The sequence below is a fragment of the Halictus rubicundus genome, chromosome 7 (genome assembly GCF_050948215.1).
Source record: "Halictus rubicundus isolate RS-2024b chromosome 7, iyHalRubi1_principal, whole genome shotgun sequence".
Taxonomy (NCBI): domain Eukaryota; kingdom Metazoa; phylum Arthropoda; class Insecta; order Hymenoptera; family Halictidae; genus Halictus; species Halictus rubicundus.
Window position 1 is genome coordinate 3,455,610 of NC_135155.1, and position 25,056 is coordinate 3,480,665.

Consider the following 25,056-nt stretch of genomic DNA (forward strand, 5'->3'; position numbering starts at 1 on the left):
TTGTCTCCATACTGTGAAGTGATTTTTGGTCCCAAATATTTCGAATTTGCTTTCGTCTGTGAAAATTACCTTCTTCCAATAGTGCATTGGAGCGTTAACATGCTGTTTAGCAAATTCTAGTCGCTTCTTACGATTAACTTCCTTTACAAAATACTTCTTCCGTGCAACCTTACCGTGATATTCACTACTTCGTAAGTAATTCACTACTTACGCAGAGTACTAGCCGAGACATGTGTATATCATCGTTGTTTTTAAGCTCTGTTGTAATTTGTGCGGCACTTATACGCGGATTTTGTTTAACTTTACGAATAATAAGTCGTCGATCATACTCGTTTATCTTTCGCGGACGTCCAGATCTTCTTTTATTTTAAATTGTTTATCGTAATCCAAATCTGTCGATAACACTTTGAACAGTAGACCTTGGTCTACCCGGTATGCTAGCAATTTCGCTAAGCGATTGGCATTGATTGTGCAACCGAACAATTATGTTTCGCACTTCCTCCGTTGTTTCGGAACATTTACGACCCATGTTGAGACCAATTCAAATTTTCGACTTTAATTCTACGAGTGCTCTGTGCTAACTGAACAGCTTTGTTATTATTAGTTATATTCGGAGGTCACGTTGCGTTTATACCTATATTAAGTATACAAAATAAGAGATGTAGGAATACTTTCTACGCGTCTGTTTCTGCACATTTTTCCGTTTTTGTTGATTCTTTTTGTAATGCTGAAGGGAAATAAAATTTTGTTTACGCAAAATTTATTCTACAAACATCTAAGAATATTTATTAATAATTTTTTCCGCATCAAATTTATTATTGGCATGAATATACACAGTTTTACTTTCAATTTTTCACTGTACGAATACTTTCCACACCGACTCTATCAGGAACAGTAATGCAATCTCAGGTAGGAAATGGTAACAGGTGTTAATTGGAGGCATTTCAGTTTGGTCCTCCAGTCTACAACCTACGCTGTCGTTAATAAATGTTGAACGATGTAGTATTATATGCAGCAAGATTCGTAAGAAATTGATGATTGCGCACATCGCGCCCGCGAAGCGATTAATCCGATCTCAGACATTAAACGGTGCCACGACGTGATCTCGTGGATTAATTGGTAACACGACCGACTCGAACCCCTCGGTTCAATTTTCCATGGTTCGCGCGGAAGATCTATTCGCATCACGGCCGGCGATTGAATCGCGTTCGTTGGGTTTCATTTAATACCGGTGGAAATTGATGATGTTTTTTTTCTCGCGTTGCATATCAATGTCGTTGCAGGCAATTGCGAAACAAATTGTTATCAATTGGAGTACAATGGGGGACCCCTCCCCCCGTATGAAAGGTAAACATCGACAAATGAAAACCAATCGGAATAACGTGCACGATGTTGCGTATATAGAGCTCGGTTGCAGGCACACAGGGATATTCATACGAAACCGTCTGACGTCTTTCGTTCGATGCGCGTCGACGAGTCGGAGCGGCACACCGCATCATAAACAGTACGCACTGTTAATCCCGTCGATGTCATTCGCAGGCTCAAACGGTTCTAATTAAAGGGGAGAACAACAGGTTTACGGTGAATAAGAAGAGAATTAGGTCGAGCACATTGGCGTTTTAAAAAGCAGCCGCGTTCCTGTCGTCGTCGTCGTCGTCGTTGTCGTCGACGACGACGGCTCCATTTATCCAGTCAGTGTGTCGGCTCGCGTCGAAGCGACGAATACCGCCGACGGTAAACTTGCTTTTCGACACAGTTTTTTCTCCTGCCGTCCATTCTTGTCAATGTTCTCCCTGTCGCGTATCCGTGCGCCACGCTGTTCCTCCATTCATTAAGGTAGTATTTTTACTGAAAGGTGAAGCCAAATTTTCCGTTTACAAGTTTACTTTGCCTGTGGGACAACGGTGCCTGAGATAACGCGTTCATTATCGCGTCGCATAGTGGTCCGAAATCAACATTTAGTAGTATAGTCGCTTACACCGTGTACATTATTCTTTGATCACTTACCGCCTAGCGTCGAACGTAGAAAGGGATCGATGAGACAATACTAATTTAGTGATACAACTTCTCTTTGTTTGTAATGATTTCTTTATGGAACCTTTACCAAGACATTCGTGACCTTTTTCTGATTGAAATGTTACCGAGCATGACACGGTTTCGATCACATTTACATGTTTAATTCGCGATGCCAGTGGAACCTTCATTATCAGGAAGCTCAGGAGACATATTTCTCTCGCAATTTCAATCTCTCCGTCTGTCTTCAGCTATTTTTTCTCACGTTTTCCGTAAAGATCTGGTCAGTCGCGATGCCGAAAATGAACGAGCGAACTCGATTATCGAGGGTGAAATCGAACCGCTTCGATTTCACGGTGCCGAGCTAGCAGCAGCCATCGAGGGCGAAACAATTCCGAAACTTTGCACGGTCGCTCTAAAAAGAAAGAGTGCGCCATCTCTCTAGACTCTCTCCGAGGATGGAGGACTTCGTAAACGGGCAATATCCTGTATATAGCAGCTGCCTACCGGAAGTTCCGTTTGAATATTTAAAGAGAGCTCGCTGCGCGATACGGCTGGAAGTTGCCCATCCGCCGAGGGCCCATACGTAAAAGATATTCGAGGCAGAACGAAGGACCTCGTCGAGGGGTTGATCTTGGAATTTTTTATCTCTCGACGGTCAGGCGTCCCAGAGCAATTGTTTCCCCTTCTCGCTCGGCCCCGGCGCGGCGCGGCGCGGCGCTGCGTCTTCCGTGCTCCTTTTCCTTTTCTTCCTCTTGTCCCCATGCGACCTGAACTCGCCTGTGTTTCTACTCTTCTTCTTGGCTCACACCGGCCGACAAGAAAGATGCTCATTCGTTGCACGTCAGGGTCTTGGACGTGCCTCGCCTTACTCCCCGTCTTTTTTACCTTGTTGCCCCCTCGCTCATGACTTATGAAAGTCAAACCCGTAAAATTCGGTGCACGCCGATAACCGGTCGCTAAACGTTCATTTGTTCCGTCCGCGCGAAAAATACGCACCGGAAGTGGTCCAGATATCCAACGGACATATTGGTTATTACGATCTACGAAAATTCTAGTAGTCCATTTTTTAATCCTTCGTGAGCAATCAGGGTGGTGTTGACACGTGAGCAAGTTACGGGTTAAATTGAAAGAAGACCTTTCGGTGAATGCTCACTTCGCACGCAGACTTAACGGCGAGTGAATAGTTGAAGGGTGGATAATGATGATAAACTGTGGATGTGGATAACGAGAACAACTGTATTTTTGGAACGAAGATGAGGAACATTAAACGGAGAACTTGTACTGTGACTACGGCGAGTGAGAACTACGTTATAATGTATCGAACGGCGAGTTAGACGCTAGATGTTTTCGCTTTGCCGGTTTTCGAGAGTCTCTTCTGTCCTGGACTGCATACGAATTGAGCGTTGGCGGGGGGTTGATTTCTCGAAATTTGATTGGCGGAATATTTTTCGGAAGACGCTCCTTGTAGGGGTGGACTAACGCTGGGAATTCTCCGATTCGTCAGCGCAGGTAGTTGACGGTTACGGCAATAAACTAATTTGGACGTCCCGATGTTTATTGCGTGTTCATAAAATGCCCAACCGTTTTATCGACAGACGCATTTTCGAAGGTGGTACAAATTACGGTTTTTATGGCGTTTTACTGGTAATTCTATTGCACCTCTGGTTATTTTTAAGGTGGCCGGCAGGTATTTGGCCTTGACTGTCACACTATGTTACGCTGTGCCTTTTTTTCTAGACATTTTACGTCTTAAATAAGTAAGTAATTAATTAAAAATGCATACCACCGTGTTTGTACTTGTCTTTGCTACGTCTCACAGTGCGGACAAAAGGCTTGTTTTCGGCACTTCTCGTAGTTTGGTTATTATGTATATATAGAGGAAATTTTTTACAGACATTTATATTTACCAATATAGTTACTAATTTTAACAAAAAAGGAAAATTTTTAGAAAAAAAAATTTATTATTAAAAATTACCAAATTTCTTTTTAAAAACTAACAAGTTTAGAACAAAATTAATAATAAATGAACCATATGTAAAATTAACAATAATAAACTTAAACAAATTATAATACTAGTGAATAAAATGAATAAACTTAACAAAACGCTATTCGCTATCCGTGTCATTCTCAGTACTTTGATTGCGACCCAAAATCATTGACTCTCGTGATCTTGCCCATCTCGATCTATCCTTACATTCTTATTACTTTTTCAATAGTTATAAAACATATATTAAAAACAAATTAGAAATACATAAAAATGATTGATATATAATTATTGCAAAATTGTATTATGCATAAAAATGATTATTATATGATTATTATTAACAATTTCCATCCTAATACGCATGTTTTGCAAAAGAAATGTATTTCATATCGTGATATACACGAATATTGAACTTTCCCAATAAATTCCCCACTGTAACTGTGGCGAACAAATGGCAAAATTTTTTACAACCAAATTTGTTTACAAATATATACTTATTGTTAATTATTCACAGAAAATGAAATTTAACAATATAACTAATACATTTAAAAAGAAAATAACAAATTTTCCACGATAGATCCTAAAGGAAAGGTATGGACACTTCTTAAAAAGTTTATAAAATTGAGAGTCGCAAAAAGTCGCAGACAAAACTATGAAATTCTTAAACTATAATAAGTAATGTATCCGAATATGCATGAATCTCAGGATATATTTTGCCGTTTTTGTTTTATCTTAATTTGAAGTTTTATATGCAATTAACAAATAAAACCACCGTTGAAAATTTGTACAAAAAATAAATCTACTTTATTAAATGTATAAAGAATGCATATTCCTTGGTAAGCACTTTCCATTGCATAGAATTATTATTGCACACTCATTTACAGTTAATATAATATTTTTCGATTTTTGGCACTTTAGAGAGTGCCTCCATGGCCAAATTTTTTTACAAAAATCTAAATTTGGTTACTAATGCATATGTAATGGTAATTAGTCACAAAAAATTAAATTTAACAATAAAATTAATAAGTTGAAAAAAAAGAAATTATTTTTATGCATAAAAAAAATTGTTAAATGATTTTTAAATGAATAATAATATGAATTTCCTGCTAATATGCAATTCTGCCAAAGGAAATTTTTGTGCATCGTCAAATAAAAATGTAGTGAGATGTGCCGACTTGTCCGCACTGTGCGTCTATCCAGAGCCTTTTCTTCGATACGAACACTAAATCTCTCGAAATTAATAGAATCTCTATTGCTAGGATCAAAATCTTGACAAATTGACGCTTCAATATTGCAATGAGCAGTTTAAAAGTTGTCACTTGTGTTACCTAAAAGTCCAATCTACGTCTGTCCAGAGCACAAATTGCGAATTTCTACCTCATCGTGGAGTAATTTGTAATATTCGGCAGAAAACTCGCTTTCTGAGGCAAGTATGACGTCACAAGATGGCTGCCGCAGAGAGATTCTCTTAATTCCGTGAGATTTAGTGTTCGTATCGAAAAAAAGGCTCTGAACAGACGTAGCAAAGGCATGTACAAACACGGTGGTATGCATTTCTAATTGATTACTTACATATTTAAGACGTAAAATGTCTAGAAAAAAAGGCACAGCGTAACATAGCGTGACAGTCAAGGTCAAATGCCTGCCGGCCCTCTTAAATGCGGAGTTTGGGCCACGCTACCCAAAGGCATCCCTGACCGGTATGCTGCACGGCGAGGCAGACTATACGATATTTTTATTTTTTCGTCGGTTTACAATTCCACGATTCGCTGTTGTTACGCAGTAACAGGTGGTTTACGAAAATCGTATCAATACAGTGATTTCTCTACATAGGTCGTCAATGCCTGGATGATATAAGTCGTGGAATACGTCCCCCACTAACGCGGGGGGACGCCGAGGAGTGTAAACATAACACGGCGAGGGTATGTCTCCTGGACGATACACGACGCTGAAAAGACCCGTGTTATTGACATATATCGAGAATTCACTGTAGTCGGACCCGGCCGGAAGTTCTTTCCGGTGCGGTCGCAGATTGAAGTGGCACGGGGGTCGTTTAATTATTTCATTAACAGGCAACATTTTACAGGTCGGTTCGGCTGCCGCGGCGGGTCTCTCTCGGCCGCTGGGCGAGGTTTATTACCGGACTTCGTTAATTACCGGGATTTTACTATCACGACGGTGAATCGGCGAGCGGGCAACGATGCGACGGGTTCCGTTGATTCCGTTTGTCGTTACGCGTCACGTTTTACACGGCAATTCGGCGTAGCTGTTGAAACGTGTTTGACCGTGCTGAATAGATCGTTTAACGGCGAAGGCAAGGAAGTCCCGCGGAACGAAAGACCGGTTTAAGCGACGGGGAAATTAAACAGGAGTAATTGAACGCTTAGCGGAGTAATTGCTCGTTATAGTCGCGGGGACGCGAGGCCATAACGCGAGCTCCGGATATTTAGATCAGCGGTGCGTTTCACACTTTAGTCGACGCGACGACGGAAAACGGTTATTGCCTGACTCCGCGAATCTCGGGCCTCCTCCTAGATGTCTCTCTTATTGCTTTATTATTAGCGCTATTCTATTAGTCGGCTGTGTACACTACGCTTAAACTGTTACCTGCTAGGTAACAGCTTAATTAGAGATCTGGTTGCAGTGGACAAGCGCGGTTCAACGTACGCTCGCTAATGTAACCCTCGTTATACCTCGTCGATGACGATTACGGTGCGATAATCGATTCGATTGCGAATTATTTTCCGCATGGGCGAAATAATAGTCGTTTCCACTTTGTAATCGCGGCGGTCGCGACCGATTGGAATTAGCACGTATCGAGTGTAACTCGGCGATTACGTTACAGTCGTTGAACCAGTTGCGATTTGTTTAATACTGGGAAATTTTTTGGATTTTTGAAATTAAATACTTGACGTATTTCTTATGGCATTGTACGCGTTGAAGTAAAATATTGTTTAATATTTGCAGCAAACAGCAGCGATAAGTCTATCTTCATCCCAGGAACTATTTTTCATTTATACGAAAATTCAGAGAGAAAACATTTTCTATTTTTCTCTAGCTTTGTATGCAAATCTTGGAAAATTGTGGAAAGATATTCAGACTCCGGGAGAGTATTAATTACGATCGACGGGAAAAAGTGTGCAGATGATAATGAAAAGTGTCAGACATCTCGAAGCGAGTTCCTCAAGCAGGTATTCAAACGAACGAGAAATGGAAGAACGCAACCAGATAGAACAATTATTGTACCGCTGGTTACGCGATCGTTTATCTGTTACGTGGACAGTCAGATTGCATCATGAAATGCGATTATCCGACGAAGCGTGATCGGCTCGGAAACCGATAGACAGACAGTTCAGTTAATAAAAGGGAGCCGCGCGATTAAAACCCGGCAAATGTGTCCGCGACTGTCGGATGTAAACTGTAATTGAAATTTTGTACAACCGTAGCGATCAATCCGTTTCAAAGGTCCATTTCATTTTTTCCTTTAATCAATCCTGCTCACGATTGAAAGGATTAATAATCGATTGTAACGCGGGTGACAATTTTTGTGAAAATATTTAAGAATTGTTCGGTATTCGGTAGAAATTTAGAAAACTATTTAACACTGTCGTTGAAATACAGCTCGAGTAATAATTTGTCACTTTTCATTAATTTTTCCACTCGCGCTAATTTTGGTAATCAAGTGCCGAACGGAAAAGCGTTCCGTTAATACGGCGAACAGGAAATTTCGACGGGATTTACAGGTATAGCAGCGTGTTTGTTAAGTTTATTATTTTTCGTTAGTCGAAAGCAATTGGGAATTTTGATAACGTGCCAATTACTGCCGTATGCCGTGAACGGCCGGAAATTATTTTTACGTGTAAATAAGCGCCGCTTTCACCAGCGCGCGGTGCACGAGGCACGTTTTATCAGAATCGATGTATTGCGACGTTATTACGAACAAGGTACTAATTAGGGAAATTTTGGGACTGCTGCAATACGATTAATCTGGAATGTACATGGAAATACAGATTAGGTGTAGCAGTTGCTGTACACTAGTATTCGAGACGATGTGTTTTCACGATGTTGAGAACCGAGATGTTAATGGGGGAATGGAGAAGTCGCGTGTCCAAGGACAGAGATCTACAAATGAGATCTTTTGTGTCATGCGATAGGCGTAGTCGTGGGTGTTTAACTAAGAATAGTACTAATTGGCACCTCTTACGAATATTCGTATAAATGTGCCTGGATGTACAACCTTCGGGTAAATTATTCTTTCACTTTACTTAGTATTTTACGAATTTTAACCAATGTCTGATCTGAGATCAATTGTGAACAGTATTCGAAGAAAGCTAATTGAAAGCATCTTGGAACCAAAATGAATCGTCTACAACATTTGGAAAAATAGATGCAAGGGTAGCCAAATCATTGAAGCATGAATAAATGATCAGTCTAACCATTCTGGAGCCAAAAATTGCACAGAGCACAGGTGGAAAAACATGGTTTCAGTCTCTTTTGTGTCGGTACGAGTAAATGTTGCTAGAAAAGAATTGTACCGCTACGTGCCTCTTTAAATCATCGCATGCGCGAATGTGACACAGCGCACACGACTTGAAATTCCCCACGTGGCGAGGTGTAATTACCGTTACGCTACGTAATAATGCTCGAAACTTCGGTGACATTATTCTGCACGCCCGGCGCGCCACGCCGCGACGAGTCACGTTAGAAGTCTTCCGACCGGGCGCATCCCGAATGCAATCACCGATTTAAGCTGCCACTAATTATTTAGATTCTTCTCGAAACGGTCGAAACATTCCACTCGGGAGAAAAAGATGATTTTTGGGAATGCTTTTCTCAAAAACTGTGGGTATTTACGATGAGAATATATTTTTGAAGGTGTTAGCAATCTCTGAAAAATAAAATCTAGCTAAAATTATTGTACATGTCCAGATTAAATATATGTAATTTCAATATAACATATGTTAACTTCTGATCAAGAGACGAACAAAAATTGCGAATGTCTTCACCTGCGATCGCAAATTCACCTTTGTACAACGCGACATAATATTTATTTCCCCCAGTGTGTTATTTCGACGCGTCGCACAGTGTGACGAATGGCCTTTTTAGCTGGACAAAATTAACTTTCAAATAAACGAAAACTAACTGTGCTAATATAATCTAAAATAACCATGTATTAAAACTCTTGAATATTTAATATTTGATTAAAATTCTTTTGTTGTATGTTTACAAAGCGTGTAAACTTCACCTAAAAGACGAACGCCTAACCTATAAATGAATGGGCAGATTTCCATACGCGCTAGAAATATGTTAAAATGTACTAAGGAGTATTTAAATTTCCTATATATGATGGATATAATATCTCAAAACATGTATTTTCACTGTAGTAGTTCCAAATTATCGATAACATTCCTCTATTTTTGTAAATTAAGTGTCAAAGACGGTACGTATTTTTCCACAGAAACGCCCATGTTACTACTCTTCGTTAATGAATTAGTATATGCCCACGTCGCCCCACGCGATGATTTTTACATATAATAAAGTAGAGATTTCCTATTTTATTTTAATACCAAAATTGGCTTGCAGAACGTTGCAGAACTATACTAATTTTTACAATGACATTACATCGTTTTACGTACACGATTGCCGTCGCCACTTATTGGTAGCGGTTTGTTTAGTCTACTCGTTGAAACCTATGGATTGGTCTCATTCATTGTATATTGAAGGAATAAACAATGATAAGATCCCCGAGTTTTCCTCTGAACTTTCTTCGTATGAAAATTCGTTTCTTCAGTCTCCGAGCGATCAGCGTGCAGTGTACATCTCCCTTGCGTTTTTCTTATATCCTTCAGTTTCGTTATTTTTATTGTTGTTGTTGTTTTATTGTTATTGTTATAATTACTGTGATTATTGTTAGTGTTTTATTTGTTACGGTATTACTTTATACGTGAAAACGTTATAACAAAATCTTCCTTAGATATAATCAGGTACGTTGAATCGAAACATTTCATCCCCTATAAAAATGATGAAAAGTTTAAATAGGAAATACAAATTTTTAGATTAATCTAAACAAATTGGTATAAACAACATAAGCTTATACTAAATCAAAGAACAATTCTTTCCCGTTAGAATATGTCTGAATCTCCAAAAAGTAACATTTACTATAATATTTCCAAAATGACGTTCTTTTTGTCCATAATTAAAAATGACGTCCTCTTTGATAATATCTAGTACTTGTTAAATCATTCTGTGTTACATAGGTCCATTACTAACTTTCTTGTATTTTATATTTAATTATAAATCACTTAAAATATATTGTTTAATTAACAAAAACCAACTAAATGTAGTAAAAAATTAATAATTATGCATATTTTATACAACTGTAAACATATTAATCGATAAATATAGAAAAATAGGCGATTTAGAATTTTGTCCAGCTAAAAGGGCCATTCGTCACACTGCGCGTCGGTGTTATTGTCCGCCCGTTTATCGCAGCTCGAACGCAAACACGGCTTCAGTTGGGCGACGACCTTTAATCAGAATGGTGTCGGATCGATGGCACGTCATCCCCGTAACCCACTATACACGGAATTATGTCTTGTAATCCATGGAACAAGTGTCAGCCGGCAAGGTGTGCGCGCGGGGGCATGATCTTAAACGAGTTCCGTTCGGAGCGCAGCCCAGGAGCCTCGTGTTCGCTGCGATTTAGCTGTATCGGCATTTACGAGGTCTAGCGGGCCCGTTTCGCGTGTAAGCTTCTCAATAAAGTGGCGCCTCCCGTTCACGACCGGTGACGAATTCCCCCACGGATGTCGCGGTCCTACAACGTAACCGTTTCCCCTAGGAAATTTTAGAAACCGTGTCTCCCGTGACGGTCCCGTAAATTTTATAGATGAGAAAATTCATTTCACGGGCCGGAGTCAATGAAGAGCCCGTAAAAGGACGGGTACATTTGCGACCGGGGAACTCGCCGATCGAAATCGATGGATCCTGACGGCCCCCCTGTCCCAATAGTCGCTGCAAGTCATCGGTTTAACGAGGAATTAAACGCGCGACGTAAAATCGCGAACAAATGTGAACGTTCGGCGCGAGTCCCTTTTATTCGCGTCTGGCAACGCCTGGCTCTCCCGGTTTTACGGTGTTTTCGTGATTCGTGTTTACGGGGCTTCCGGTGGCACGGCCGTGTCTGACGGATGTTAAGTATGTAGCTTTGATGATAATGCGCGGGACGTGACTTTGCTGACAACTCGCTGTCGAAAGCTGCGTGCTCTGATTCCACCGCGGCTGGCATTTTCTTTTTTTTTTTCTTTTTTTATTGCTGTTGGAACGATCGTTTTGTCGAGGGTGCTCGGTCGTCGAGGGTACGGTGGTGTGCGGAATTTTTAGTTTCACGAGTGATGGCGTTTTTTCTGCTTATGGCTGTTGGAAGCTGTTTTTGATTCGCAGGAATCGGTGGTAAAATTTATTTCAGAAAATTCTGTCAAGAACCGTTCGACACGTGTCTACAGTCAGTAATTTGTGGCACACACGTTGAACTAGGATAACTGTTTTATAAACGGACCCAACGAATTCAACTTTTCTGCCAAGCTAGAGGGATGACTTTACAGTTTTCTTATAAAATTTTCGGTTCTCCAGAACGTCGGTTTAAAAATTAGGATTGATGACATCACAAAATGTTCGGGGGGCTGAGGGTTAAACAAATAAACGCTATTATATTTTGTTGAAATGTGACTCATAACGATCTACGAACGAGTATCGATTATCGATTTACTATATAGCACGCGTGCCGAGACGTGTGCCAGGATGAACGCGTAGTATTATAGTTTTCTTTTCTGTGTTCCTTTGTGTACTCTTTATCCAAAATATATTTCTCATTAATAATTAATGTGAGTGCTTAATCCTAACATATTTAGTGAAAGTAGTCTAAAATTATGGGCGAGAAGTACACCTAATAAAAATATATATAGTAAATATACAATATAAGAATAAAATGAAGGAATAATTATAGACGTTTCCAAAAAAAAAAAAAAAGGAAAATGGAGCACCCCTGGTGGTAACTCGGCCGTTACAGGGCCGAGCATCGTTACAAATTGGCACTACGGGAGATAAGCGTCTCGTAAAAATGCGACTCGCCCCGAAAAATTATGTAGGGGCACGCGCGTGCAGATGCATCCAGCCCGCAGCAGCGTATCTGCATATCAACGTAGACACTGCTTGAGATTCTCCGCGCGGCACGTTGTAGTTACTCGTTGCACTCGGAACTTCATCCGCATTCGCGTGTGCGTCCGACGTCGCCCGTAACCCTCCGAGTACGTGGCAGAGACGCGCGTCGAGACGCCTCAAACGAGTCCGGGAACGTGTCCGCGTCCCGTAGGTATCGACTTTCCACCATGAACTCGCCTAACATCCTACCTTCTCCTCTTATTTTTCTATTATTTTCCTCCGGCGGCGTTCCCTGCGATCTCTGCGCCCCGCTGATACAGGAAACACACGCGCGCGCGAGACTCTGGTTTTCATGCTAATACCTTCGATTCGATTTTTCGACTACCCTTATCCGTCCCTCGAGACGATCTGTACACGTCTCTCGACGCTTTTCGAAAAGCTGTGCGCACTCGATTTATTATTTGTCATGTTCGATCTGACCTTAACACTTAACTGTACCGAGCACCGAACGTGACTTGTATACGTTGATTTATGAAAATGGCCAGACTGAATTTATCTAATAATTTCCAATGGTAGCTTCTTCGTAATTTCAATAACTATAACATAAAGAATGTGAAAACGATCGTTTAACCGCGAGTAGTACAGTTAGTGTTAGTGACTGCGGATCTTTATGCAAAATAAAATATTTAGTTAAGTAGGAATTTATTTCCTTGGTCAATAATCGTAATTATTTGAAGGTTACTTACATTCTTCTAACATTTTTGTCACTAATGCGTAAAATCCGCAGTCTAACGATAAAATACGAGAGCCAGTCAATAATTCACACCTTTAACTTTACTCTTCATTTCATTCATGTTTTAAGAGAGGTGTGCCTGGTATTAATTGGACTTCTTGGTCTCATCGTTGCGTTTAAAACGTTTCCCCGTGTTCTTCGTAAAGCGTGTCCGTTTCCCTTGCTGAAGCAATTTCGCACAGGTGCTTTCCCCTTAGTCTTCGGGCGTCAGTCGAACGATGAACTCGTCAATTTTCGATTCTGGCGCGTGTGAAGCTGTCGAGCGGCATACGCGAACCCGATTTTACGAGACTGCGATAGATTGACACTTTCGCGAGGCGACCTTTTTCACAGGGAATATCGCCGATAGACAGCAGAGCTGTTCCCTGGCCCGGAAGACCTTGAAATTTAACGCGAACTCAGCGCGTTTCGCTGTTCCAAGGATTTACGTCCGCACCCCATTTCCCATTCGTCTTCTTTCCGAGACGGTTCGCTGGTTCATACTAATCTCCGCGTAAACTCCGATCGACTTTCTCGTCAAAATGTTGTATTTTATCCTTTCCGTAATTTGTACTTCCAATTTTCCTACAACAGCCATTCACTGTCGCTCGTAACGACTAGACTGCGGTACTTTGTGCGTTTATAGAACAAAGCTACAAAATTGTATAAGATTCAAGATTTGATGGAACATTTATCATTAACCCCTTAACTTGTACGCACGAGTTAATTCGAGCGCGCTAAACAGGCCAAACTGTGCAAACTCGAGATAATTCGAGCGGCGTTGCATTTTATACTGCTATAATTTTTCACACTCGAATATAATCGAGAATTGAATATAACAATGTGAAAGCAAAGAAAAAAAATCGTTTTATTGATACTTATCATTTACATGGGATTGTAAGCTATAACACTTATTTATTCAAGAATAAAATATAGCCTTTTTCCATGGAACAAAAGCGCAGTATATCAAAAATTGATTTTTCTTTGACCGGTTTAAAAAAAAAACTGTGCGTTAAGGGGTTAATGGGACTTTTTATTTGATTGACAACGGCGACTGAGGAGAAGGAAATCTCATTTCTCTTAAGTTCGTTGAATTCGCACAAAATTTCGCAGTAGACACTCTGTATTAGTTTCATTTTATATTTTTGTAAAGTGTAACAGAAAAAAATGTATGTAAAGTGTAAAATATCATTTTGAATATTTTTGAGAGAACGATCTGATAGCGATCCAATGATACAGTATTTAAAATGTATTCGTTTGCTTCCTGTTACAGTTTGGACAGAGATCAGCCGTTCTCATTCCAGCTGGGAGTTGGCCAAGTTATTAGAGGCTGGGACCAGGGATTGGTTGATATGTGCGTGGGCGAAAAGAGGAAGTTGACCATACCGCCGGAACTCGGATACGGAGAGAAGGGAGCCGGAAACGTAATTCCTGGAGGTTAGATTACTTTTTCTTCCGACGTTACTATTTCTCCTGTATTGGATTTATTATTGGCTTCTCCGGCGGAAACTCTTTCTCCAGCACACACAGTGTTTGGACGAATATATGAAATTCAATAGAAACGAACATTCAAATAACAGATATTATTAGACTGCGGTTTTTAACACAAACTAAAAATTGTTTCCATCAATTTCAAGACCATAGGAAACAAATCCTTCTTTTCCAATGACTGTACAAAGTTGAAACTGATAGTGTTTGTAAAATATAAAAACGAGAATATCGCCTAACATTAATTCAAGATTCTTTTTCAAGTTCTGTAACATTATTCAAAAGAGTTTTCCTCCCGAAATTTCTCAGTTTCATTATTAAATGAGTTCTTTTAATTTTTCTGTTGTGATAACAACGTCGAGAATCGTGACGAACAAATACCCCGGGCGTTTGGTATTGAAATTGCTGGGGAAACAGAATTTGTCGTCGGATCGTAATTAATCGGAGATAAAATTCATCGCGAGCGAGGTGCCCGAGATTTTCCTCGAGCGTTTCCATGGTAAGGAATGTAAGAAAAACATGGCGGAGGTGGGAGGAGATATTCGTATTTACAGAAGGACCATTTCTGTACGGCTGTCCCGTTAAATTTAATTTGCCGGCTAAACGTTGCGTTTTCGTTCGAACGCGTAGTCATCGTGATAAGCGCGAAATTACATTTTTCGGCGCAAGCCTCGCCGACTCCGAAGGGAGAAACTCGCATCCGACAACGTTCATTATTGTCAGGATTCGAATACCGACGCGCAATTTCCGGCAGTTCTGTAAATAAAACGCTCGCGACGCTGCTGCATACTCGCGGACACCTTATTCATATTAACTGCATGAACGTTATTTAAATGAATTTCCCATTTCGCCGGAGACTGTTCAAAACTCGTAATGACAGCGATTTAACAAACTTCGATGGCAGTCGAACTGTTTGCAGCTACGACATGGCGCACGTTTATTAAAAGTATTAATTGGAATCCACCTGGCGAAGTTAGTTGCGAATTGCATACTTTCGCTTAGGCAAATATGATAATTCTATGTCGTCCTCGGTGCCAACGTGGAACTAAATCCAGTGTGAAATTATTTTCCATGCATTCGTCTTTTGAAGTCTATTAGTAATAAATATATTTTTGTAATAGCATAATAATGGTATTTTTATGTTACTATATTTGTCTATATTTGATAAATTCCTAAAAGTTTAGCTTCGAAAGTGTAAGTGATAGCTCTATTTAATATTTTCCAAACCTGAATGAAAAACAACCGCGTATCCGATAAAAAATATTATAAGTTCTAACAAAACGATATTTGACGATAATGGTTGAAGAACATATTTAATGAATTGTTGAAAAATCTCCAAAACTTCACTAAATAGCTACAACTTGCTAGATACGTCTCACGAACAGAAAAATTTCAATCGATTCCATAATTTCTTCTAAAATTGAATAACGAAAAATATTATACAAGTAAATACCAACAAGACGACATATAGCAAAAATATTTGAGTGAGGTGTGTAGAATGGCGTTAAAATAGCTTCGGATGCAAAAGGTTCGTACCGGGTAAATCGAACAATAGCTTGCAGCAGTTGTCTTGATTCGAAAAGTAAGGGAAGTGAGAGCATGCAGAGGAGAAAAAAATCTCGGTTTCCGCGCCGATTACGGAACTGTCCTCAATCATTATCGAATCCGTTTATAGGCTGCCAAATGTATTCCCGTCGCGGAAATATGGCCGCGCGGAGACAGAGGGGAAACGCGGTACACTTTCCGCCAAAGATATACGCGAATCCGCGGGAAGCTCGCCATTTATTTAACACTCGGGCTTCCGAAAAAATGAGCGCGCCGGAGCCGGATGTTGATCCGGCCGAGATCCCGGCCCCGGGATAGCAATGTTCAATTTAATGGTTGACGCTTTATTGGATTTCCGTGCAATTGCATTTTTTTCCTCGTCTTTTTTTTCGCCCCGATTTTGTTACTAACGATCCCTTTTGTATCGATCCGACGGCTAGCCTCGTTCGTTTTCCCACCGGGAGCCATTGAAGGCCGTGGATGATTCGAAACGAGTAAGTAGAAGCGCTGTTGAATTCTATTAGACTGTTGCATGACAACGGAAACGTTTTTTATCGGACACTTTGCGTTGCGTTCATTGCCGGCCAACTTCCGGCGATCGTTATTAAGTTTTACGCGTGTGTAGCGCAGCTTTCTGCGTGGGAGTACGAACAGGTTTACTGGTAATCAACATTTCTCGGGACAGTTTCGTGAATTTGGAAGCAATCGTTCCAAAGCATGTGCATTCTATTTTTTCTTTTGCCAATTTCTGTTCTCGTTATTTCTATTTTGTACGTAGAACGAGATCAACGAAGCGAAAATTAATAATTTGGGGTACAGTAAAGTATCCAAGCCGGATCCTCGGGTCCCTGACATAGATCGTGCAGGACTACTATTTTCTTGTGACCTCCCCAACCGCGCGTATTGAGGTAATATAAAACCGTGTGCATTTTCGTGTGTGAGTATAAATACTATAATTCGGTGGTTAAAAGTTTTTGTGGCGATGCGGTGGAGGTTGAAGTTTAGGTGCAAGATCGACGGGTAAAAGAGCAATGTTTCTCCGGCACGGTGAGAAATTTTTCATGGCGTCTGTAGGTCGGAATGCCGCGTCTGTGGTTCTTTGTTGCGGAAGAACGTCTAATGAGAAGTTACAATGTTCGAGGGCCGTGCTGCGAAAGCCGAGGTAAATGCGGTTTACGCGTTTTATGGTTAATTAACTTCTTCACCGAGTGAAACGAGTTCGCTGGCTACTTCGCTGGTAAAAAACTAATTCGCGCAGCAATGTTTACGTTTCGGCTGTGATATTCGACGAAGTTTAATTTTGCAACTGCAAACCATTGTGCTTTCGATCCTGCAATACATGTATTCTGCTGTAGTTCCTGCCAAAGTTTTTCACACGTTGCGAACGTGTACCTGCGAGTGGAACGTTGCATTTCAACGTAACTAGAAATATGTATTTTGATTTATTACTCGATAATCAATTTGAATTTGGTAAATAATCTACTGATAAGGTCTCCAAATGAATCGAGACTATTTTCAAATAAATTCTGTTGCTTATTCGATTAAAAATGTCCAACTAATATGCAACTTAGCGGTTACACTTTCTACAACGTCAGAAATTACGATCATGCGAGTGATATTCTACTGTTCAAGCGAACAATTGTTCAGTCGAAGAGCTCTAGTCGCGAAAAATCTGCACTCTCTAGAAACACAGGCGCGGAATTTTCAGTTAGAACGTGATCGAGTTTTTAGAGTTTGCTGATCTGGTTTGACACTGTAAATTCGATGATACGCGTCAGTGCAACGTGCTTGCCTGAATCGCGTTACCAAATTCCCCAATGCTCATTGATCGATTCGCAGGATGCTGGGTTTCGAAATAGTGCAATGATTCGATTCTTCGTGGCCATTAGTCGCGAAAAGCGAATATCTAAATACCTAACAAACGCACAATGGCATTCTCGATGGCATCATTTTTAAAAGAAAATCATTAAGCTTCTATTCAACGCGTTCGAGTTGAAACGTGGAGCATTCAAATGACGCATTAAAGGCGTTTCATAGCGCGTAAACCGTGCGCTAACTGAATTCGTTATCTGCAACATTTCTGCGAATAAAATTTCACGAAACTGTACAAAGATCGCACGGTTTTGTGGGAGCTATTTTTACAATCTCGTCGGCTATAATTTTCTTAATGGAACGTTATATTCCGTTCATTTCTACTCCAGCCATTTTAAAGACAAATTCAACTGTAATACGAAGTCCTGTTGGAATTGCAGCGCTGCTGGGAAATAATGTTCTGCTCCGCATCTCTGGCTTCTGAGAACGTCTCTTAATTACGCCTGACCTTCTTAATTACGTACAGAAATTCTAAAGAAGTATCTCGAATGATAGCGTTAAGTAGTACACCTCGTACATTGAAGAAGTACGGGAAACAAAGACGTTCGTAGCCGTGGTCGTTAGGAGTTTATGAATTTGGACAATTTAATTAGAAAATAATGTGTGCGCTGTCGATTACAATTCCGGTGTTCGCGGCGATCGAATGGAGAACCGTGGTTTTACGGTGGATCGTTAATTTCAGAAAATTTTGTTTCCCGATCAACGATGGAATAATTAATTTCTCCATTATTTCGCTGCCTCTCTCCGGCTACCTACCACGTTAATTGGTATCTAGACGCTTTAATGGCTGAAGCAGTGTCTGTTCTTGGTGCAACGCGGACCGTAAATAACGAGGAGGCAGGGGGCTGGAAAGCATTTCAAGTCGCGGGGATCGGGAATGGAACAGTTTCTCACCGGGTAACAGGCGAGGGGGAAATCGCAGGGGGGGGGGGCGACGGCGGAAATTGCGCACAAAGAAAAACGAATTTGATTCCATCTGTCGTCGATGCTGCGGTCACCGAGAAACGAGAAACTTTCCCGGTCGCGCATGATCGTTCTATTTTCCCGGGGAAAACGAGAGACCCGCCGCCGAACGCGAAAACGTTGCCCGCTCTGTTAATCGCATTTCTATAAGCAGTGAATTATGGGCCGGCATATTTCATTAGGGCCGGCTTAATCGGCATGGGACTCTCCATAATGAATATCGAATGCGCGACCATGCGCGCGTGAATCAAGTACAACCTGCGACGAGTGCGTCCGAGCCTATTTTCGCCACCATCGGGGCCATAAAAAAACGCTTATTCTCCTGCGATTATTCACACTCGATTCATTCAGAAATCCTGGAAAAATCTTTCGCATTAATAACAGTCCAAGCTGTTTTCGTGGTCGTTGCTGCCCCGGAAAAACGCTTATTTTTCCGCAATTATTCAAACGCGATTCGCTCAGAAATCCTAGAAAAATGTTTCGAAATAATGGCTTCTGAAGAGATTTGTCACAGGAAACGCTCATTTTTTCTGTGATTATTAAAACCCGATTTCTAGACAGTTATCTCAAAATAATAGTAGATATTATTGCTGGTCATATATTTCCAAATGCCGCCGATTTTCTGTTAATTTATCACGGAGATCGACACCAGATAGAAAATATATTTTCACGTTGCTTTCTTTATAAAATGTTTCTTTATTTTTCTTAATAAGACAGGTTGCAAACCCGTTGAATTCGCAATCAAATAACAACGGTTCTGTGGATATTTTTCCCCGATTGTTCGTTCATAGGGAAGGGGTCATGATTGGTAGTAAATGTCAGCGACAAGAGGTCCGTCATACGTCATCGATACACGGAGTCAGCGTTCTGGACATGTTTTTCACGGTGTGAGAGAGAAACAGGGCGCGCACGGGTTGTTGGGAGTCGACGGGTAAATAATAGAAAAGCCGCGGCAATCGTCTTTCGTCAGCGCTGACAGAGATGTATTGGATTTTTATTGGTTTTCAGCAATCAATGCGGTCGTTGCGTGTCGTTCGATCTCCGGATTGGTGAAACATGATGGAAAATCAGTGACGTCGGAAGAACGTTCCTTCTGTCCTCCTTGCTTACTATATTCTCTTTATGATGCATTAATGCCATTTTAGTCTATGGATCTTTACGCATTTGTGACAGAAAACATTGATTTCAAGACGCAGAGATTATTCGACGTGCCAGTGGTTAGAAAGTGGAAAGAAAGTTAACGATATTGGACGATGACCGATTATCCGCGGCGTTCAGGGGTCACATTAATTTTCAGTCGGCAGGCGACTCGATTATTACAGCGTTTTACGGTCGACTGGGACAGTAGAATAAAAAAGCGGGGATCGCGCTGCGCGTAATTAGCGAGTAATGAATTGTTTAATTCACCGATTTATTCCGCGGTATTATTCGAAACACTAAAGCGGGAAGCCGGTAATTACAAAATCTCTTTGCCCCGCGAATTTCGTGTCCGATCGTTAAATTTTAAATTGGCTCGAAATGCGATATTTAGAACGCGACAATACACAGTTTGTTTCATTTAACTGGAAACGCTCAAATATTCCGCGAGGAATTAGCTACGTGAAAGGATCGTTCGCATGAAAATTGTTTAATACTGAGAAAGTTATTGTGCGTAGATTGTGTGTAGGACAAAAAATTAGAAACAGGTGGAAGCGTAGAAAATGGAAGGGGACAGGTGCTTATTAATCGAATATTTCTGATTACAGGTGCAACTTTGTTGTTCGAGGTTGAACTGATCAACATCAGCGACACTCCGCAGTCAACCAACGTGTTCAAAGCAATCGACAGCGACCACGACAACCAATTGTCTCGCGAGGAGGTGAGAACAATGGCAAGATCACTTTTAATTTTTTCCTAAGGGTCACTTGTGGTGGTGGTTCTACGTAGATCACCTACTTGACAAATAATGATACAGAGATGTGGTAATATTAAATGTATTGGGATTATCTTTAGTTACCAACATACAGTCGGAAGTTGAATTAACAACCGAGTAACTAACAAATTATCAACTAACGAGCGAATGTTTCTGAGTACGACCCATCAGGACCCTGAGGCATGAAATTACCTTTTAATTTTTAATCATTAACCAACGAGGTATTTTGATTAAATCCTATCGATAATTACATTAAAGCTTTTTAATTTTGTTTTAGTATTTAAAACATTAAAAATTGAATGCACGATTTTAGCACTAGAACTAGGGGATTATTCAATAAATATATTTCTCTAGATATAATAAAAATCGCTAACAATCTGAATAAATACAATTTTGTTATATTTGTAGCCGGTAATATAAAATTGTCAATTCCAGTGCTCCGTAGATCTAGCGTCGAAGCATAATGATTAATCAAATGAAAATGGAAGTTTAGGAGATCCTTCACGTTCTGATGCTTATCTACGTTCGAATCGGTGTTTTTATCAACGTACAAGTTGGCTCATTTGTTTCACTAAATCCGTAAGAACCTTTTTTCGAACGAATCAAACAGCAGACCAATCACGATGTCGCCGGCTGACAGGTTTATCTCCGCTCGCAAGTACAAAGGATTAACGTCTGCACATTTTGCACGTCGGGGAGGGAAGGCTTACAGCTCTCGAAACGTTTTTTTTTTCGCGAAACTACAGCGAACAGCGCAATCGTGTTTTATTTTTTCGGGACTGTCGCGCGGGCCGATACATTTGTTTCAATCACTGCGGCACGTTACAAACTGAACAGATTTCTATTTACGAACGGGAACTGCTGAAATCGATTGAAACGAAACATTGCGGTACTGATTTTATATCCCCCTGTTGACGTATTTCGCGACAGTCTATTTAAATGACCACGTGTTTTTATTACTTTTGTTTGTCGTCGTTTATTTTCTTTCTTTGACAGTGACGTAACATTTTTTTTTCGTTATTTAGCAGAAACAAAATCGATTGTAAGTGAATAAAACTTGTAACAAGTAGAGTAAAGCGGATTAATACTTCTAACAAGTAGAGGAGCATAAGAATGATCGGACACATCGTGAGCAATGCTTATTGTAGATTGTATTTGACTCTTTCTACTCATTCGCAGTTTACTTTGTAAATCTGAAGAACGTGAAGGATTAATTATTATCACTAGACTAAATTTTGGAGTATATTACAATTTTTATAGTCAAGAGTTACAAAATTATAGTATATAATATTGTACCATGCATGGGAGTTTCCTCTCTGTACAAATGTTCAGTTTTAAATTCCAAACTGACCCAAATATAATATACATAGCTTTCAAGTGCTCCCTATAAACCGGGTGTCCTATTTGAATTTGTAAATGCATTTATTATATTATATTTTTCGTTACTCAAAGAACTGAAAATTTGTTCTACTCAGAGAAGGAAACAATACAATGTACTTGAGACACATATACATGATTTTGGACAAATGTATTGACCTATTTTGTAATTTCATGGTGGGGAGGGAAGGGCAAAGATTTATTCTGGCAACTCTGCCCAGGAATCGCTCTTTTCATGGAAGCAGAAACATTTTTGGGACGCCCCGTATAAAATTTGGCAGCCTACGAACCGAAGGCCCAAAATAACCGATGTGTTTCCTGTGCGCAGGTGAGCGACTACCTGAGAAAGCAGATGATCGAGGCGGAGCAGGGCAGCGCGGGCGACGACCAGGTGAAGAAGATCCTGGCGGACAACGACAAGCTGGTCGAGGAAATCTTTCAGCACGAGGATAAGGACAAGAACGGGTTCATCTCGCACGACGAGTTCACCGGTCCGAAACACGACGAGCTCTGAAGTCATCGTGCCGCGTCGCCGCGTCTCCGAGCACAGCGTCGCCCGCGCCGTCGGCGTTATGTCTCGCGCCATCACGTGTTCACCGGCCCGCCGGATCGCCTGATCGAGTCCTATCCGGCCCGCGACTATCATTGAACGCAAACCTTGGTGTGTGCCGATCGATCCGCAATGTCCGCGTACCCTGTCGACCGTTTCGTCATCCGGTCGCCCCGAGGCTCCGAGCCGCCGCCGAGGACTTCCGAGGGCTGGCTCCTGAAAAGCGACCCAGGACCGCGGATGGAGAGCCCTTCATCGCCGAGGATCTTCTCTCGCGACTGTTCGAGCCCTAAACAGGTCGAACGAGTGCGTCGCAAAGTGTCCGGAAGCTTCGTCCTCGCTTGGAAGCCGTCTTCCCCTCGCCGGCAGCTCGGAATCATCGCCGGACCTCGCGGGACCCGAGAACCCGCTGCTCCGTTCCTGGGCCAGGTGCACACGCCGACACACCGAACAGACTAGATGCATTCTTCGTGTTCTTCCACTCACTGGGAACGCTTCCTGTGACGCGGAGAGCTTCCTGGTCGAGCGCGATCGCCCGTCGAGTTCTCGGGTTTGTGGTTTCCGGTCGGAGGAGCATAGTCCTGAACTCGCAGCGAGACCCGGGTCAGGCCTGGGTCAGACATTGGTGGGTCAACGCGCGCACGCGCGACGAGTCGACCGATTCAGATATCCTGGCGCGAAGCGAGGCTCTTCTACGCTATTATAATTATAACAAATATATATATAGATAGAAAGAGACAATGGGAGAGAATTTATGAGAGAAGCTGAGAGAAAGGGTGGGAGCGAAAGAGGAACCGAGAGAAAGAGAGTGGTTTTTCTACACGACTATAGAGGTTAGCATTAATTAAGCGCATCGGCGTAACGGTGCTAAATGAATCACACGCGAAACGTTTTCTTGTACCCCGTCTCGAAAGCTTTTCGATCGCCCTGCGGCCCCTTTCGACGCACTACCCCCCCCCCCAACGCCTTCACCTCGAACCCTCCTTCTCGACCTTACTTGTACACACAGAACCATCCCCCCCCTCTTCTACCCGTGATCATCGGATCTTCGTCCCTTGTCCCCACTTTTTATCCAAGATCACCGGCGTTCTCGGCCACGAAGATATCACGCGAAAGATGTATTTCAGGAGTATAGAGGACCGCGAGCCAGGAGGATGCAGTCGGATACAGAACGCGTGGCGGAGATGAACGGCGATCGCATGTACACGACGCGAACTCTTTTCCAACGATCGTCGCGCTATCATTATTACACTTTTAACTGATACGTTTTTATTACTACATTATATTGTATGTTGTTAAAGTTGGTCGAAGGTTAATAATAAATCGTGTGTCCCGAGCACAGTTTGTTATACGCCGCTGTCTTATTTCATTCGAGCACCACTCGAACCCCTCCCCTCCTATTCCTGCTGCACAAAAAGAAGTTTTTGAAATGGTATTTCATTTGAAATGTTCTCAAAATAGTGAGAATTTCTGACGTCGTAGATCAAATGACGCACAGGCCATTCTGTCTCGCTATGGCCGCCCCTATTCCACTTGCCTGATCATTTACCGCCCCTATTTCACTTGTCTGATCATCTAGCGCGATCATTCTACTTGCTTGAACAGAGCCCGTCTACATTCTACTTGCGCGACCACAATCCATTCCCATTTCACTTGTCGGGACTGTACATGGCATTCCACCGAGTCTGCCATCCGATCTAATTGCCTCAAGATATTTGTTCTACTTGTCTGATTATAATCACTATTCCACTTTCCTAGTCTTTAGGCATCAGTATTTTTTTCTTGGATTACGCAACCATTCTCACATGCCTGAATATAGTCTGGATATATCTTTTAGTCAAATTGCCTACATGTATCTCTTGTCTGATTATAGTCCGCTATACCGCTTGCCTGATCTTTAGACTTCATATTTTTCTTGTCTAATGTCTGCTTATGGTCCCTTCTATGCCCCTTGTTTCGTCGTAAGCCATACTCTTTATACTTGTCTAAAACATACCTGTTCTACTAGCCTAATTGTTGGACGTTCATAGTTGTCTTGTCTGACAATACCATTCCCACACTACTTGTCTGTCTACACGTGTTCTACTCACCTGGCTGAAGACCATTCCTTCACTATTTTTCACATTGGTGTCCCTGTTGTTGTTGCCTGACCATGGAGCATCTTCACTACAGACAGTCCTACTTATTTTTCCTACTTATAAATCTTCTCAAGTTTCTTTTTTGTATTATAATATCCATAAATAACAGAATATTCATATACAGGGTGGCCCACATAACTCTGAACAGCTCAATATCTCGAAAACTATGCCATCGATTTTAAAGTTCTTAGCCTTAAATTGCATGGAACTGAAGGGCCTTTCTGTCTACATAAACGTGAAGTAGCCTCCCTTCCCTTTTAACGGGGGAGGGGAGGTACC

General features: G+C 41.3%; 1 protein-coding gene across 3 annotated transcripts in view; it reads left to right on the forward strand.

The window, feature by feature from the left end:
- The window catches only part of Fkbp14 (peptidyl-prolyl cis-trans isomerase Fkb14), a 138,978-nt gene extending 114,988 nt beyond the window's left edge, over positions 1–23,990 (forward strand). For 2 of the 3 annotated variants that reach the window (XM_076791274.1, XM_076791272.1), the window contains 3 exons: positions 14,206–14,369; positions 20,546–20,670; positions 22,418–23,990. In XM_076791274.1, the coding sequence (XP_076647389.1) occupies positions 14,206–14,369; positions 20,546–20,670; positions 22,418–22,603 (475 nt within the window). In that variant the 3' untranslated portion in view covers positions 22,604–23,990. The remainder of the gene's footprint in view (positions 1–14,205; positions 14,370–20,545; positions 20,671–22,417) is intronic. The other variant, XM_076791273.1, reaches the window with a different exon arrangement.
- Positions 23,991–25,056: the final 1,066 nt, after the last annotated feature.